Source organism: Musa acuminata, chromosome BXJ1-3, assembly GCF_036884655.1.
Source record: "Musa acuminata AAA Group cultivar baxijiao chromosome BXJ1-3, Cavendish_Baxijiao_AAA, whole genome shotgun sequence".
Lineage (NCBI taxonomy): Eukaryota > Viridiplantae > Streptophyta > Magnoliopsida > Zingiberales > Musaceae > Musa > Musa acuminata.
In genome coordinates, this window is record NC_088329.1 from 8,467,422 (window position 1) to 8,481,008 (window position 13,587).

The window sequence follows — 13,587 nt, forward strand, 5'->3', positions numbered from 1 at the left end:
GTAGCCCTCTGCGATTTGCGATGTGGTGATACAAACGGGTCGAATTGGAATTCGGACTGCATCCGTATATTTCGTGGCTGACAGGTTTTTAACGGGTCCTATTTTGGGCCTTCTATTCGGGTTTGGATCAGATCCATCATCTTCATACGCTAAAATTACGAAAAAATTAAGACTATTAAGGTCCCACCGAGATTTGAACTCGGGTTACTGGATTCAGAGTCCAATGTCCTAACCACTAGACTATGGGACCAATACATTTTACAAATGGATCAGAAATTTCATATTCAAATAGTAAGACTACAAAACAGAGACAAAGCAGGTCCCACCGAGATTTGAACTCGGGTTACTGGATTCAAAGTCCAATGTCCTAACCACTAGACTATGGGACCAATAGGTTTCAGAAATGGATCAAAAATTCCATATTCAAACAATAGAACTACGAAAAAGAGAGAAAGTAGGTCCCACCGAGATTTGAACTCGGGTTACTGGATTCAGAGTCCAATGTCCTAACCACTAGACTATGGGACCAATTCGTTTCAGAAATGGATCAGAATCTTCATATTCAAATAGTAGAACTATAAAAATGAGAGGCAACGTAGGTCCCACCGAGATTTGAACTCGGGTTACTGGATTCAGAGTCCAATGTCCTAACCACTAGACCATGGGACCAATTGTGGTGAAAGTTTAGTATATATTATATACATCTTTATTATCAATAAATCAGAAGAGGACATCACATATCAAATGTTTCAGTGGGATTGTAACAAAGGCAATCCCTCAATCATCTTTCGTGGGGTAAGAAGCCATCATGTTGATACCACAGAGGCCTTCGGGCTTCCCCGTGTTCCTCTTCATCCTTATGTAACCCCTCTCCCCCCACCTCGGGCCCCACGAGTTCTTCACGATGATGTAATCCTGTCCCTCGGATGAGCCATATCCCACCGCTGCCACCCCATGATCCAGTTCACTTCCGCACGGCCCATCGAACACTCCCTGCACAAGCAATCGGCGACAGGGCTCTTCATCACCAACCCCCACTAGTTTCACAGAACATTAGAGACAGGTACAAGAGTCCTCACCCCACTGTAGAACTGGAAGCTCCTGCCGGAAGCTTCAATGGCGACGCTTACAGGTTGGTTTGCCAGCGCCTTCAACAGGCTCTCCTCGCTGTTCTCCGGCACATCCTCGTAGCCACTGATGGTGACCATCTCGAGATCAGCCTGAGTCCAGCATGAAGAGCAAATGTGTTGAGATGCATTGAGCGTTTGGCAGCATATATATACACGCATGTACTGTTACTTACCCTCTGCTCCTCGCAGGTGCCTTCTTCCATGAGATAGGGGTAGTCATCCTCGGTGTGCAGCCCAACAGTGGAGGCTATGAACGAGAAGGCATAATCCATCAGCCCTCCATTGCAGCCGTTGTTTTGGGTGTCGCAATCGATCAACTGCTGTTCGGAGAGCGAGGTCAGGTTCCCTGTTACGATCTGGTTTATGCCCTCGACAGCTGCCACCGTCGAGAACGCCCAGCAGCTACCTGCATGTGTACATGATCGATCAGTAGTGTCTCTAACTAGCTGGAGTCTACGTTCCAGAACAAATTTGGTCAAGTTGCTTACCGCATCGACCTTGGTTCTTCACCGGGGTCACTGCACCCTTCTTTCTCCAGTCCACTGACTCGGGCAGGTCTGCAGCATTCTCGTACCTGAAGCTGGGACTGGAGCTTCTCCTTCTCGGCACGTCGGTGCTCACTCCCAGATACTTCGCCTTGAACTCTTCATGGCTCATGTCACCAAACTCGTTGAGCCCGAGCCAGTAGCTGCGGCCCTTCTTGTTAGTCTCGTCGATGTGCTTCAGGTTGTCCTCGAAGACCTCGAACCTCCTCAGCTTCTCCTCGAAGCTTGCGTAGGATTTGCTGTGCTTGGACATCCATGACTCAAAGAGCTCCATCAGCTTGTCATGGGAGCTCAGGTCCTCCTCAGAGTAGCCAACGATGGAGAAGTCGTTGGGAAGGGCGAAGGATGTAGCAAGGAACACGGAGAGGAGGAGAATGGCGAGATTCATGGTGGAAGAGGCCATCGAGATCAGCACAAGACAATGGGAGAGAGCTGAAAGGCGAGGCAGATATATTGAGTCTCCTCCTAGGTTGCTTTCAAGTAAAGCTCTCCAAATTACCGGAACATTGCCGGGCCTTTTGGCGCACGCATAACTTGGATTAGACTCTACTTTGAAGCGTTCACGCATGGGAAAGGGAAAGTTTCTGCAAGGGGACAGCGCAGGCCATTTCGTAAAGCCACATCAATCGACTTATATATATTGCACGCATGTACATTTCCATATATTGCCATGATCAAACACACCCTACGATGTGTTCGACCGTCTTACCACTGGCAAAGGCCAATGCCAAAACGAACTCACTTTTATGGATAATGTTCGATCCCAGCAGAATTAAAAGACGGTGTTCGATATATCACTGAGCAAGATGGACTTCAGATACTTACGTAGACCCAAGAAAGAAGGCCAGTGATGGATGGAAACCAAGGAGAGAAACTGATGCAACAGCTGTTAGAAGCATTGCAACAGAGGTTTCTGAATTGGTATCGATCTCGCATCTCCACCCTCCATATCTCCAACTCTCTCATCTCATCCGTCTATTAAAGAAGTAAAACGGTAATTATATATATATATATATATATATATATATATAACTCAATAATGTTTTTAGGATGATTAATTTAAAATTTTGTCTTTTACTCCCAACTTTTAATTTTTTTGTACTCATATTTTCTTTTAATATACTAAATATTTTTTATCATTGCTATCTCTTCTGTATGACTGAATATGAAGATACAAGAAAAAAAAATGATAAAACGGTATGACTAAATATGAAGATACAAGAAAAAAAGATGATAAAACGAAAATAATCATATGGAGGTGACGAGGCTTCATAACGAGATAGAGATGATAAGCAACGACAAAAAGTATTTAATATATTAGAAAAAAAAACCCAAATATGAACATTGAAAACGGGGGCACCTCCTTAGAGATTCTTTTTTAAAAATCGATCATATTCTTATTTATCCCTTTATATATGTAATATATTAATTTACATCAATATCCTTAAAAACTCATTATTCTACTATATATATAATCAATAATAACACATAAAATGATTAGTATCTTATTTCATCAAATTATTTAATTAAATTTAATATATATATATATATATATATACAAAAATATATTTGAGAGCACTGACGTTAATATAAACAACCTCTTTACGTAAAGGATGCCAGCATTAATTGATTTCCCAAGCCCACTTATGTGGGGTTTGGGTTGAAACTCCTTACTCTTTTTCGCGTGCACGCATCTCGAAACTTCTTATTATTATTTTGTACATGCACCGAAGAGAAGGCTTGTGATGAAGACCGTGGTTTCGATTGATTTTGACTGGCTTCTCGTGGAATCACTTGTGAATCATTTCTTTCGGATATCCTTTGCATTCTATCTTTCTAAGCTTAAAGAGGTGGTATTGGATATCTCACGTTCTCGATCCAGTATTTATACCACTGATTTTTGAAGGAAAAAACCAACAAATTAGGTCCAATATTTAACGCCGAAAACATAGCGTTATAAAACCCGAATTGAATCGGTCAGTCCGATCGGACAAACTGAGAACCGGACCTTCAATCGATCGGGTGAAGTATCAGAGCATTAAAAGATTTGAGTTTTAAATTCATTTAAAGGGCATTTAAATCTTAATAGTTATAAATCAAATCTGCACTCCGGTCGATGGATCCATCAGTTCAATCTCAATCAATGGTTCAAGATTTGATAGGGTCGATGTCCGATCAAGTACTGTTCCTCATTCAGGAGGTGCAGATTAATCTTCCCAAAGGATATTAACTCAAATATGTAATATTGTTATGCATTAAGGATATGAACATGAAGTTGTATTTATCAGACTCCTTTTATTCGTGGTTACATCAGATATGTGAAAATTAAAGCTTACCAATCAAGAAATTGCACAATCTGCCTAAGAAGATGGCTCATTTAAAGGGGGATGAACATACATCTGTCAATAGAATCCAAGACATTAGGCTCTTGCAGAAGGAGAAAACATTTATCCTCTCTCTCTCTCTCTACATATTCTGAAGACTCTCCTTTATCCAAGTATATTATAGATAATGAGTCTAAAAAATGCAAACAAATTCCTAGTCTACTTTCGATTGGTACTAAAGTATAGTTAAAGTTGGAATAGTTTTCTTGTCTATTTCACAAAAAAAAAAAAAAAACACATGTGGATCGAAAAATGAAACCAATCATTTATGCAATAATATATTAATCAAATCGAAAATCCCAAGAGAGATCTATGTCCTATGTAAGTTATGGATACAGTAATGTTCATGAAGCTATAATGCTTTTGCCACCAATAATAAATACAAGATGTAAGATATCAAATCCTAGTGGTAGTATATAATGTAATATACCATGAATATAATATATTTGCAATCATGGATATCAAATACTAGTCCTAGAATATAATGTGATATACCATGCATGAATCTAATATATTCATAATTGTGAATAGACATGGGTGAAAGAACCAAACTTTGTCCAATTAATCAATCCTGTCAGTAGGAATCTTAGTGTTGTTGTATTCAAACCATTTATTTAACTATCACTGCCTCTCTCTCTCTCTCTCTCTCTCTCTCTCCCTCTCTATATATAAATATACCCATGTCCTCGCCAAATATGACACCCTCCTCTCTTCTCTTCTCTTCACTAGGCATAGGTATGGAGGATTTCGCTGACGAACTCGAGCTTCTCCTGCACCAAAGCTGCTCCAATGATACGTCGTTCTCATCGGAGAAATCCCTCAATGATCGAGAAGAAGACCAGTGCAGTTCATTCAACAGGAGTGCTGCTGCCAAAGCCACCACTCCTGCACTCGCTGAATCCGCCGCCTTCTCTGCGTCACCCTTCGAGCACGGAGACATCAACCTCTATATGAACCAGCCACCGGTTTCTTCCTCGCAGCTCCACCCCAAAAGTATGATGGATCAGCCAAACGCCTCCGCCACACCATTCGAGGCCTCTCTCCTTCTCGATGCGGTCCATCCTGCTCTCATGGCAAACACTGGGCCCGCCTTCCTCGACCAAGCTGGTTTTGGCATTCCAACTTCCGATCGCGGGGCCAACCATGCTTTTGGCGGTTGTCCACCGGAGGAGCAGCTCGTTCCTCCCCCGGACTTCGTCGGGTGGGGGTGTCGGGCTCCTCAGTTGGAGCATCACACACTGCAAGCTCTCTCCCACCCCTATCTAGCTTACCTGAATCCCACCGGCGATCCACTGGATCCGAACTGGGAGGCCATCGAGTCGTATTTAGCGGGACACGTCCGGCCTGGCCCCGACGTGGCTCGCGTCTACAAATGCAACATATGCAACCTGGAGTTCCCCAGCGCGCAAGCCTTCGGAGGCCACATGAGTTCTCACAGCAAGACCAAGAGAAGGGAGAAACCCTTGACAGCCAGAAAAGCCCAACTGTTCAAGAAGGTCAGGTTCAACGCCAAACTCCCGCCTGCCTCCAAGAAGATGAAGGCCATGGCGGCTGGAGTCTCGTCCATGAAGAATCCCTACGTCGACTTGGCTGAGAATGGGATGCATGTAAAGGAAACGGGTACGAGTGAGCAATTCAACTACATCAACTTTATTAACGATGTTCTGACTGGTTCGGATTAAGGCTGGTTGATAATAAAACGCATGATGATCATCAGTGGTCATCTTGTGGCTATCCGAGCTGTAGATCAAAAGCTTCTGTTGTGCTGTTCCCTTCCTTTTCTAGAGTTGAATTCAAATCACCAATTTAGTTGTCGATTGCCATAGACTTTTAGGTTTTCGTCATTGGAACTGTTCATCTTCTTCTTCTCAAATGTAAGTGGCGGTTTTTACTGTGTCATATGTCCTCTTCATGCCTCGCTTTCAAGGTTTGAAGAGATTTGTGTTGTAACTAAACATCCCCAAAAATAAGTGTATGGATTGATGAGTAGAAGAATTAATCATTTAAAGTACCAATGTGGTTCTGAGATTCATCTTGAAAGAAAAAAATTATGACGGCTCATCAAAACAAATAATTCTTTACGAGCTCTTGTGCTCGTGCTATACTTTGAGAGATCCTCATGCAAACTCATGCAAAATGGATAATTCTTCGCGAACCTTCGCACTCATGCCGATAACGACAAATAAGAACTAAGTCGAGGATAGATACTATCGATGAGATCAAACACGTAAATTTTGGTTTAGATAATAAATTGCTTACTCCATTTTGAATCAATATGAAGCTGAGATCTGATGAACTAGTTGGCATTATGAGAAGACTCAAAGTTTCCTCTGTAACAATTATCTTAGTTGTCACTAACAACATGTATGTGCTGATAAAAATAAATGAAACTTCTACAGATGTTCATGCAAGTGCGCATGTTGATGGAGGTATTAGTTGATTGATTTAAGTCAAGTCATTAGTGCTAACTATTGTATTGGCACTTCATTCCATTTTAATGAGGTAACAAGTTTTTACTGCTCTCTCTCTCTCTCTCTCTCTCTCTCTCCCTGTGAGTAGCAAGAAGAACAGGAATACAAAAACCAGTGAATTTTTTAACAGCTAATTTACTTTTTTTAATCTCAAGTTAGTACATATTATTCAACAGGCATTAGTTGATTGATTTAAGTCAAAGTCATTAGTGCTAACTATTGTATTGACACTTCATTCCATATTAGTGAGGTAACAAGTTTTTACTGTTCTCTCTCTCTCTCTCTCTCTCTCTGAGTAGCAAGAAGAACAGGAATACAAAAACCAGTGATTTTTCAACAGCTAATTTACTTTTTGTAATCTCAAGTTGGTGCATATTATTCAACAGGTATTAGTTGATTGATTTAAGTCAAGTCATTAGTTATTGGCACTTCATTCCATATTAGTGAGGTAACAAGTTTTTACTGCTCTCTCTCTCTCTCTCTCTCCCTCTCTCTCTCTGAGTAGTAAGAAGAATAGGAATACAAAAATCAGTGATTTTTTAACATCTAATTTACTTTTTTATCTCAAGTTGGTACATATTATTCAACAGGTATTAGTTGATTGATTTAAGTCAAGTCATTAGTATTGGCATTTCATTCCATATCAGTGAGGTAAAAGTTTTTACTGCTCTCTCTCTCTCTCTCTCTGGCAAGAAGAACAGGAATACAAAAACCAGTGATTTTTTAACAGTTAATTTATTTTTTTAATCTCAAGTTGGTACATATTATTCAACAGGGTTCATTGTATCATCAATCAACAAATGTGAACTCATCAATAACAACCTTATTTTTATGGTACAAATAAAAAAAAAATCATTTCATGCTTCTCACTTGGCTCACTATAAGATCTTTATGTGAGGTAGGTTCTACAGCAGTCAGGACAGACATAAATGCCAATCCTTAGGGAATCAAAAGGGTATGTGAAAGAAAGGCATAATAGGAGGGCAAAGTAAAGGTCAAAGAGGATGAACAAAGTTGACCACTGTATCTTTTAGATTTGTACAGCATTTTACTGCCACCTGTTTTTTTAATAAAAAAATTACTATCATAAATAACTCTAATCCGTGAATTTGAATGTAAGACTTATCCTTTATATAATAATATATTAATCAATCGGATATTTCAACAAAAACACCACCTATATATATATATATATATTGCCATAACAACTTTTCGTAGGTTTATTATTATTATTATTATTATTATTATTTAAGGTTTTGATGTAGTCACTAACTTACGTTAACATCAGAAATCATTACATTCTCACAACGGAACACAATCTTGATCCTTACTTCTAATTTTAGCTCTTATCTGATATCCTATATGAATCCTTACCTAAAACAAAAACTATTTACTAAAAATAAAAATTATATATCAAGAAAATACTTTATACTGTATTTATTTATTTTTTAATCTCGAAACATAGATACCTTAATGAATTTCAATTCTGATTGTAAAAAAATCAGTGCTACTTTGTGGTCCATTTCCTCAATCACAACCATATGAACTTCTCCTTGACAACTGATTTAGTATTGTAATATTTTTGGAGTGGAGTTATAGTTTATTTTTCTCTTCGTTTATAGTGTTTTTATCATTAAAATAAAAAATATTGTAACCGGATAATACATCATTAATTCTTATTATCATTCCTTCATAATAAATGATTATAAGGTTTTTTAAAATATCGAGACCTAATTTTATTATAGTTTATAAAATAAATGTTATAAGTTTTTCACAAGTCATAGGCTTAAATTTAAGGTTACATAGAAAAATTAGAATCGTCCTTTATTTTGAATATATATATATATATATATATATTAAAATTTATTTTCAAAATTATTTTAAGATTAAAAAATATTTATGAAACCTTAATATATGCTGTAAAATTAATGAATAGGATTTAATATTTTTAATCGAGTAAAAAAATATTATGATCATATTCAAAAAAATTATAATTGATCTGATTGGATGAAAAATATTATACGCTTATTTAAAAATATTATAATTGGTTCGATTTAATATCAAATCAGTTTGATTAGTTCCATTTAATTGGTTTCGATGGAAAGTAAAAAATATTTTTGAAAAAGACGGACAAAAGCTCAAAACATATTTTGAATATTATGTAATATATAATTTTACCTAAGATGGTGCCGAGTGCATGAGATCAAACTTAGAGGAGGGTTGAGCTCCGCCAGATCTCGGCGCAAACCCTAACCAAACCTATCGCTAGCATTGGCAGCTCAACAACGGGAACAGGGTTGCCGCGCCTCCTCTCTGCTGCTGCTCCCTCCACCTCGATCTCTCCGCTGCTGCTGCAACTTGAGGTGAATGCGTTGTTTTAAAGCGAAGGTGGCGCTTCCTTCTTTCTCATCCTCCTTTTTGGCATCCTTGCCGTCGTAGTTTGATCTAAAGCCGTTGTCTTCCATCATGGATCATGCAGGCTTATTTGGTATCTGAAGAATAATGGGAGCATCACCAGTTGCTGGTTTGCAAGTGGTGGCAGCATGGCCTTGCATTTCTTCTCCCCAGAGAACGTTCGTGTCAAGAGCAACAGCTTCCAAGTTCAACCTGAAAGTAGCCAGTCAAGGATTAACAAAATTGTCAAACATCTCTCTTCAAGGTCTTCCTGAGAGATACCCATCGTCCGCTTCAAAGTATCACAGAATTGTTCCCAGGGCAATGACTGGGGAAAGTGAGGAAGGCACAGCATATGGGTTGCCTATTGATCTCAGAGGTGTTGCATTGCTTGACTTGAGAAATTATCCCTTTATCTTTGGTGCATATTTTGTGTGTCTACAACAATTTATGTTATCTATATTGTAGCAATTTCCTATTTTGTGAAAAATCTTTTCAATTGACTTAGAAGTGGGGTTTTCTTGATATTTTCCCACATCTCTTTTGTTATAGGGATGAACCTTTCTGTGTCATGTTAGGAACGAAAGGGGCAGAGGTTGATTCTCTCATTGCTAAAATGAAGTAAGAAAGGAGTTTCATTCAGAGTCTGTGTTAGGTTAGAAATGCTTTGGTTCTGCTAGACAAGGGTTTCAGGTTGGTATCAGAATTGTTGTATGCGTCTTATGTATCTGTCTGAAATTTTGTAGATTTTTACTTAAATTATCGTGGGATTAAGTGAACTTTGTCATTTCTGTCTTCTTCCTTTAGTAGAAACTGTTTATTCATATCTTTACCTTTCTGCACCAACATGGTATTAATGCTTAAAGCTTTTCCGGGTTACCTTTTGTAGCACCTAGAAATCTTGACCCAAATGTAACTTGCCACATTTTAATGCCTTATTCATTAATCCCATAGCTTTGGAATTACCAGCTATCAGATGATTTCTGGTGCCCTTACAAGTTTAGTGAGTGGTGGTACTGCTAGCAATCTCCGTGCATTTTGAATTATTTGCGCCTAGGAGGATATTTCAATGGCTAAAAATAGGTGAAATGATTTTGATGGCATAATTGGTGAAATACATTTCATTACCCCTTTTTTGTTTATAATATTTTAAGATACATGCAGGATTGATTATGTCTTATAGCAGATATGGCAACTGAAACTTATAATCTTGTTTTGGGTTAAGGTTTAATAAGCTAAAAGAATGTCTTGATGTGAACCATAAGCAATATCTGGTGTTATTAACTTCCTTACAAAATGGCAAGTGAAGACCACTTGCACACCTTAATTTCAACTGTCCTAGAGTTTAACAACATTTACAGCTTCAAGGTATGACAATCAATATTAATGTGCGTCTTTCAAGTGAAGGTTATATATGTCCCAGGATGAAAATCTGGATGACTAACTTAAGCATACATTGTTCTTGTCTATATGATTCGCTTTGTTGAAGTCAAGTCATGGTCTGGTCCACACAATTTAATCCATCTGAGTCACATTCTTGCATGAATCCATCACTGATTATCTTGCTCATGATTCTCGGTAACTGTTATTTTCAGACTCACCCAAGTGGTTTTCCTCTCTTTTTTTAATGACAATTATATGCTGGATGTTTATTTGTTGACAATGCATGTTCAGAAAACCACTTTATGAAACACAATTGCTGCTTTATTTTTGAACTGATGATATGGCATTATGATTTCATATTCATGTAAATTAACTGTTTCAAGATGAGGTATCTCCAATTCTAATACATGACATGCCACTTCATCCGTGATAAGCTTTATGATCATACTTATTTCCTCAGTAAGCTTCATCAGCATACTTATATGTTTTTCCAGGAAAACGGGCATTTATTGCTGGAGTGGCTGATGACAATGGCTATGGATGGGCAATTGCAAAAGCTCTTGCTGCTGCTGGGGCAGAAATTCTTGTCGGAACATGGGTTCTTGTATGTGATTTTGCATGCCAACCGATATTACTGTTATATTGGGTAATCAATTGAGTTTCCTTATGTATCATCTGCAGGACCTAAACATTTTTGAGACAAGCTTAAGGCGTGGCAAGTTTGACAACTCATGTCGGTATGTATTTTATTAGAATCATACGCATTCATGACTGTTTTTATTTGATTCTTCTATTAGGCCAAGTATAGGTTCTCCATGACTTGTAACTTGATGGAGTGATTATGTCGATGAATGCCAAGTATAGGTTCTCCAAGTATAGGCCAAGTATACATACATACATATAGTGTGAAAATAATAATTTCTGTAAACAGGTAACCAAGTGCTTCTAGAGACATCAAGAAGAGGATATCTTGCTGCAATCTCGGCATCTAGTTATTCTTTCATTTCCTTACTCCAATACTTCCTTCCGATAATGAATCCAGGTTTATTTCATTTCCTTAAATAAACACTTGAACATGTCATTATTATATTGCATGTGTTTCAAGAGAAGTCTGACAGTATGTGTTCCTTTTTGTTATTAGAAAACTCTTGGCTAAGCCTTCCAATCCAGGAATGAGCTTACCTTGCAAGCCAAGAATGTTGCAGTAGAAGCCCTATATGATAATTTTATCTTTATTATCATAGTGAAAGCAGCATAATAATAAAGGAGCATTCTATAAGCAGATACAGGTGAATATGAGAGAGGGTTGGGTGTAGAGGAAGAAGGATTGGAATCATCTGAAATTTTTTGAGCTAAAGAAAATACAATTCAAAATCGAAAGTAACCGAATCAAACATTTTCAACTAAACAAGGTTGTTTTGGCCCCATATAATACATTATAATTGGCCAAAGTAAACCAACACACTCTTTAGATTCCTTTCAAAAGTTGCCCGGATTTCATGCTTCTGCCATTTATTTTTCTTTTCTGCTGGTGAATCTTGACATCTTTGTCTTTTGTTACTTCTGTTTGGCAATTTGGTCTGCTTAAGTTTAAAGTGTCTCAATATTGCAGGGGGTGCTTCAGTGTCTCTAACATACATTGCTTGTGAAAGAACCATCCCAGGGTATAACGTGTTTTTAACTTCTTCGTCAAAATCAGCTAATATAATGCTTACACTTGTGTATTTAGTTGCTGTATCAACTTGCAGATATGGAGGTGGAATGAGTTCAGCATACGCAGCCTTAGAGAGTGATACCCGAGTAAACCTTACTTTCCGTGAAGTATCTAGATTTTTCGTCAATGCATTTACTGCTGTGGCTTGCATTAACTTTTTATCACATTTGTTTCTGGCTGTAGGTGCTGGTGTTTGAAGCTGGAAGAAAAGGCCAAATCAGAGTAAATACAATATCTGCAGGTATGTCTTTTCATAAATCATAGTTAGGTTAAAAATTGTGAGCCTCTCCTCGGTGTTACAAACAAGACTAATCATTCTAATCTAATTCTTTTCCTGAAAGATTTTAGCTATTTCAGTTAGAAATCTCACTGATTTTTTTCCTTTTTTCCCTCATGATTTTGTACTAGGCATGATGTGGTTCATTATTATCTTTGTTTATCAATCATGTTTTACTAGATCAGTTCAGTCGCAATCATTCACTATAAAAGTATGTATATGCAAGTGTTTCCTTGCTGATCGACTTGGTCAAACATGTGCTCAGGGCCACTGGGAAGTAGAGCAGCAAAAGCCATTGGATTCATCGAGAAGATGATAGATTACTCCTACTCCAACGCCCCACTGCAGAAAGAATTGCTTGCAGGTCATGTTCAACACTTATTAGTTCGTCCCTATCTTCTTTTGATCAAGCCGAAGAGTTGTGTTTCATGTATCAATCCAAATTACATTTTACAGATGAAGTCGGCAACACAGCAGCATTCTTCGTCTCTCCTCTGGCCTCAGCGGTGACCGGTTCAGTCGTGTACGTGGACAACGGGTTGAATACGATGGGACTTGCAATCGACAGCCCAACACTCTGCGTAATAGTAGGGGGCGAGACAAGCAGAAGGCTCTCTCCATGTTCTTTTTTTATTTTAACGACCGCGGCATCATCATCGTCATTGAATAGAGAGCGGGGTGATTGTCTTGTTGCAGGTAAATAGGACTTGGAATCATTTAAGAGTCATCAAAAAGCCCTGATTGTTGGATTAGAATATTTAGCATCATGTAGCTTTTTTTACTTTGGATGTTCATTTGCTTGTGTTCTCCTTTCATATGAAGTGTCGTATATAGGGTAGACAATGTCTTCTAATAGTTCCCCTCGACAGTGTGGGACCCATCTGTTGGGTCCCTCGAACTCACCTCCATTTCCGGGTAAAACATAAGTTGGTGTTTCGTGCCATGATAGTAAGGCACTAGTAGCACTCTCCCAAGAAGAAGACACGAGACGATTCTGGAACAAGTCATTCATTCTCCATCGCCTGACATATAAAGAATTTGTTAGATCACTTATTATTTACCTTTTAAATTTTAAAATTTTTATATTCAAATACGATTTATTGACTACTTTTTTTTTTCTTGGAAATGAAAGTATATGGTGAAAGAAAAATTAATCTTTAAAAAAATAATCATTTTTTAATTTCAAGTGGTTATTAACATCATGATCATTATCATTAGTGGTTAATGAGGGTTCACCGAAGAGATATTATAAACATTTTTAAAATTAGATAAATATAAATATATAATAA

At 38.0% G+C, this 13,587-nt stretch overlaps 2 protein-coding genes and 4 non-coding genes across 11 annotated transcripts; 1 reads left to right on the forward strand and 5 right to left on the reverse strand.

The window, feature by feature from the left end:
• Positions 1-178: 178 nt before the first annotated feature.
• On the reverse strand, positions 179-250 carry TRNAQ-CUG (transfer RNA glutamine (anticodon CUG)). Its single transcript has one exon. It is a non-coding gene; the product is annotated as a tRNA-Gln (tRNA).
• Positions 251-317: 67 nt separating this feature from the next.
• TRNAQ-UUG (transfer RNA glutamine (anticodon UUG)) lies at positions 318-389 on the reverse strand. Its single transcript has one exon. It is a non-coding gene; the product is annotated as a tRNA-Gln (tRNA).
• Positions 390-456: 67 nt separating this feature from the next.
• Positions 457-528, reverse strand: TRNAQ-CUG (transfer RNA glutamine (anticodon CUG)). The gene has a single exon. It is a non-coding gene; the product is annotated as a tRNA-Gln (tRNA).
• Positions 529-597: 69 nt separating this feature from the next.
• TRNAQ-CUG (transfer RNA glutamine (anticodon CUG)) lies at positions 598-669 on the reverse strand. The gene has a single exon. It is a non-coding gene; the product is annotated as a tRNA-Gln (tRNA).
• Positions 670-671: 2 nt separating this feature from the next.
• On the reverse strand, positions 672-2,108 carry LOC135620447 (cysteine protease XCP1-like). The gene is made up of 4 exons (XM_065123374.1): positions 1,619-2,108; positions 1,304-1,536; positions 1,080-1,220; positions 672-993 (listed from the first exon to the last, which is right to left on the reverse strand). Exons 1-4 carry the CDS (start codon positions 2,076-2,078, stop codon positions 778-780), a joined length of 1,050 nt encoding a protein of 349 aa, XP_064979446.1. The 5' UTR covers positions 2,079-2,108; the 3' UTR covers positions 672-777.
• A 6,647-nt stretch (positions 2,109-8,755) lies between these two features.
• LOC103978118 (enoyl-[acyl-carrier-protein] reductase [NADH] 1, chloroplastic-like) lies at positions 8,756-13,086 on the forward strand. 6 transcript variants are annotated; one of them, XR_010489710.1, is made up of 8 exons: positions 8,756-8,918; positions 9,010-9,303; positions 10,802-10,911; positions 10,989-11,044; positions 11,920-11,971; positions 12,056-12,123; positions 12,205-12,262; positions 12,564-12,645. XR_010489710.1 is itself a non-coding variant. In XM_065123382.1 (7 exons), the coding sequence occupies exons 2-7, from the start codon at positions 11,340-11,342 to the stop codon at positions 13,000-13,002; spliced, it is 519 nt and encodes a 172-aa protein (XP_064979454.1). In that variant the 5' UTR covers positions 11,007-11,044; positions 11,239-11,339; the 3' UTR covers positions 13,003-13,086. The 6 variants fall into 6 exon arrangements, 3 of the variants coding, with proteins under 3 accessions (XP_064979454.1, XP_064979456.1, XP_064979457.1); XR_010489716.1 differs by having other exon boundaries at positions 12,037-12,107; positions 12,564-12,601; XR_010489704.1 differs by having other exon boundaries at positions 12,056-12,107; positions 12,564-12,591.
• The last annotated feature ends 501 nt before the right edge of the window (positions 13,087-13,587 follow it).

Bases quoted from the DNA above. Each gene is read 5' to 3' on its own strand.
- LOC135620447 (XM_065123374.1), bottom strand. From the start codon at position 2,078: ATGGCCTCTTCCACCATGAATCTCGCCATTCTCCTCCTCTCCGTGTTC. The intron at 1,537-1,618 runs GTAAGCAACTTG...GTACACATGCAG, and splicing joins GAAGAACCAAGGTCGATGCG to GTAGCTGCTGGGCGTTCTCG. The intron at 994-1,079 runs GTGAGGACTCTT...TTGCTTGTGCAG, and splicing joins GCTTCCAGTTCTACAGTGGG to GGAGTGTTCGATGGGCCGTG.
- LOC103978118 (XM_065123382.1), top strand. The intron at 12,108-12,204 runs GTAAACCTTACT...TTCTGGCTGTAG, and splicing joins CCTTAGAGAGTGATACCCGA to GTGCTGGTGTTTGAAGCTGG. The intron at 12,663-12,754 runs GTCATGTTCAAC...TACATTTTACAG, and splicing joins GCAGAAAGAATTGCTTGCAG to ATGAAGTCGGCAACACAGCA.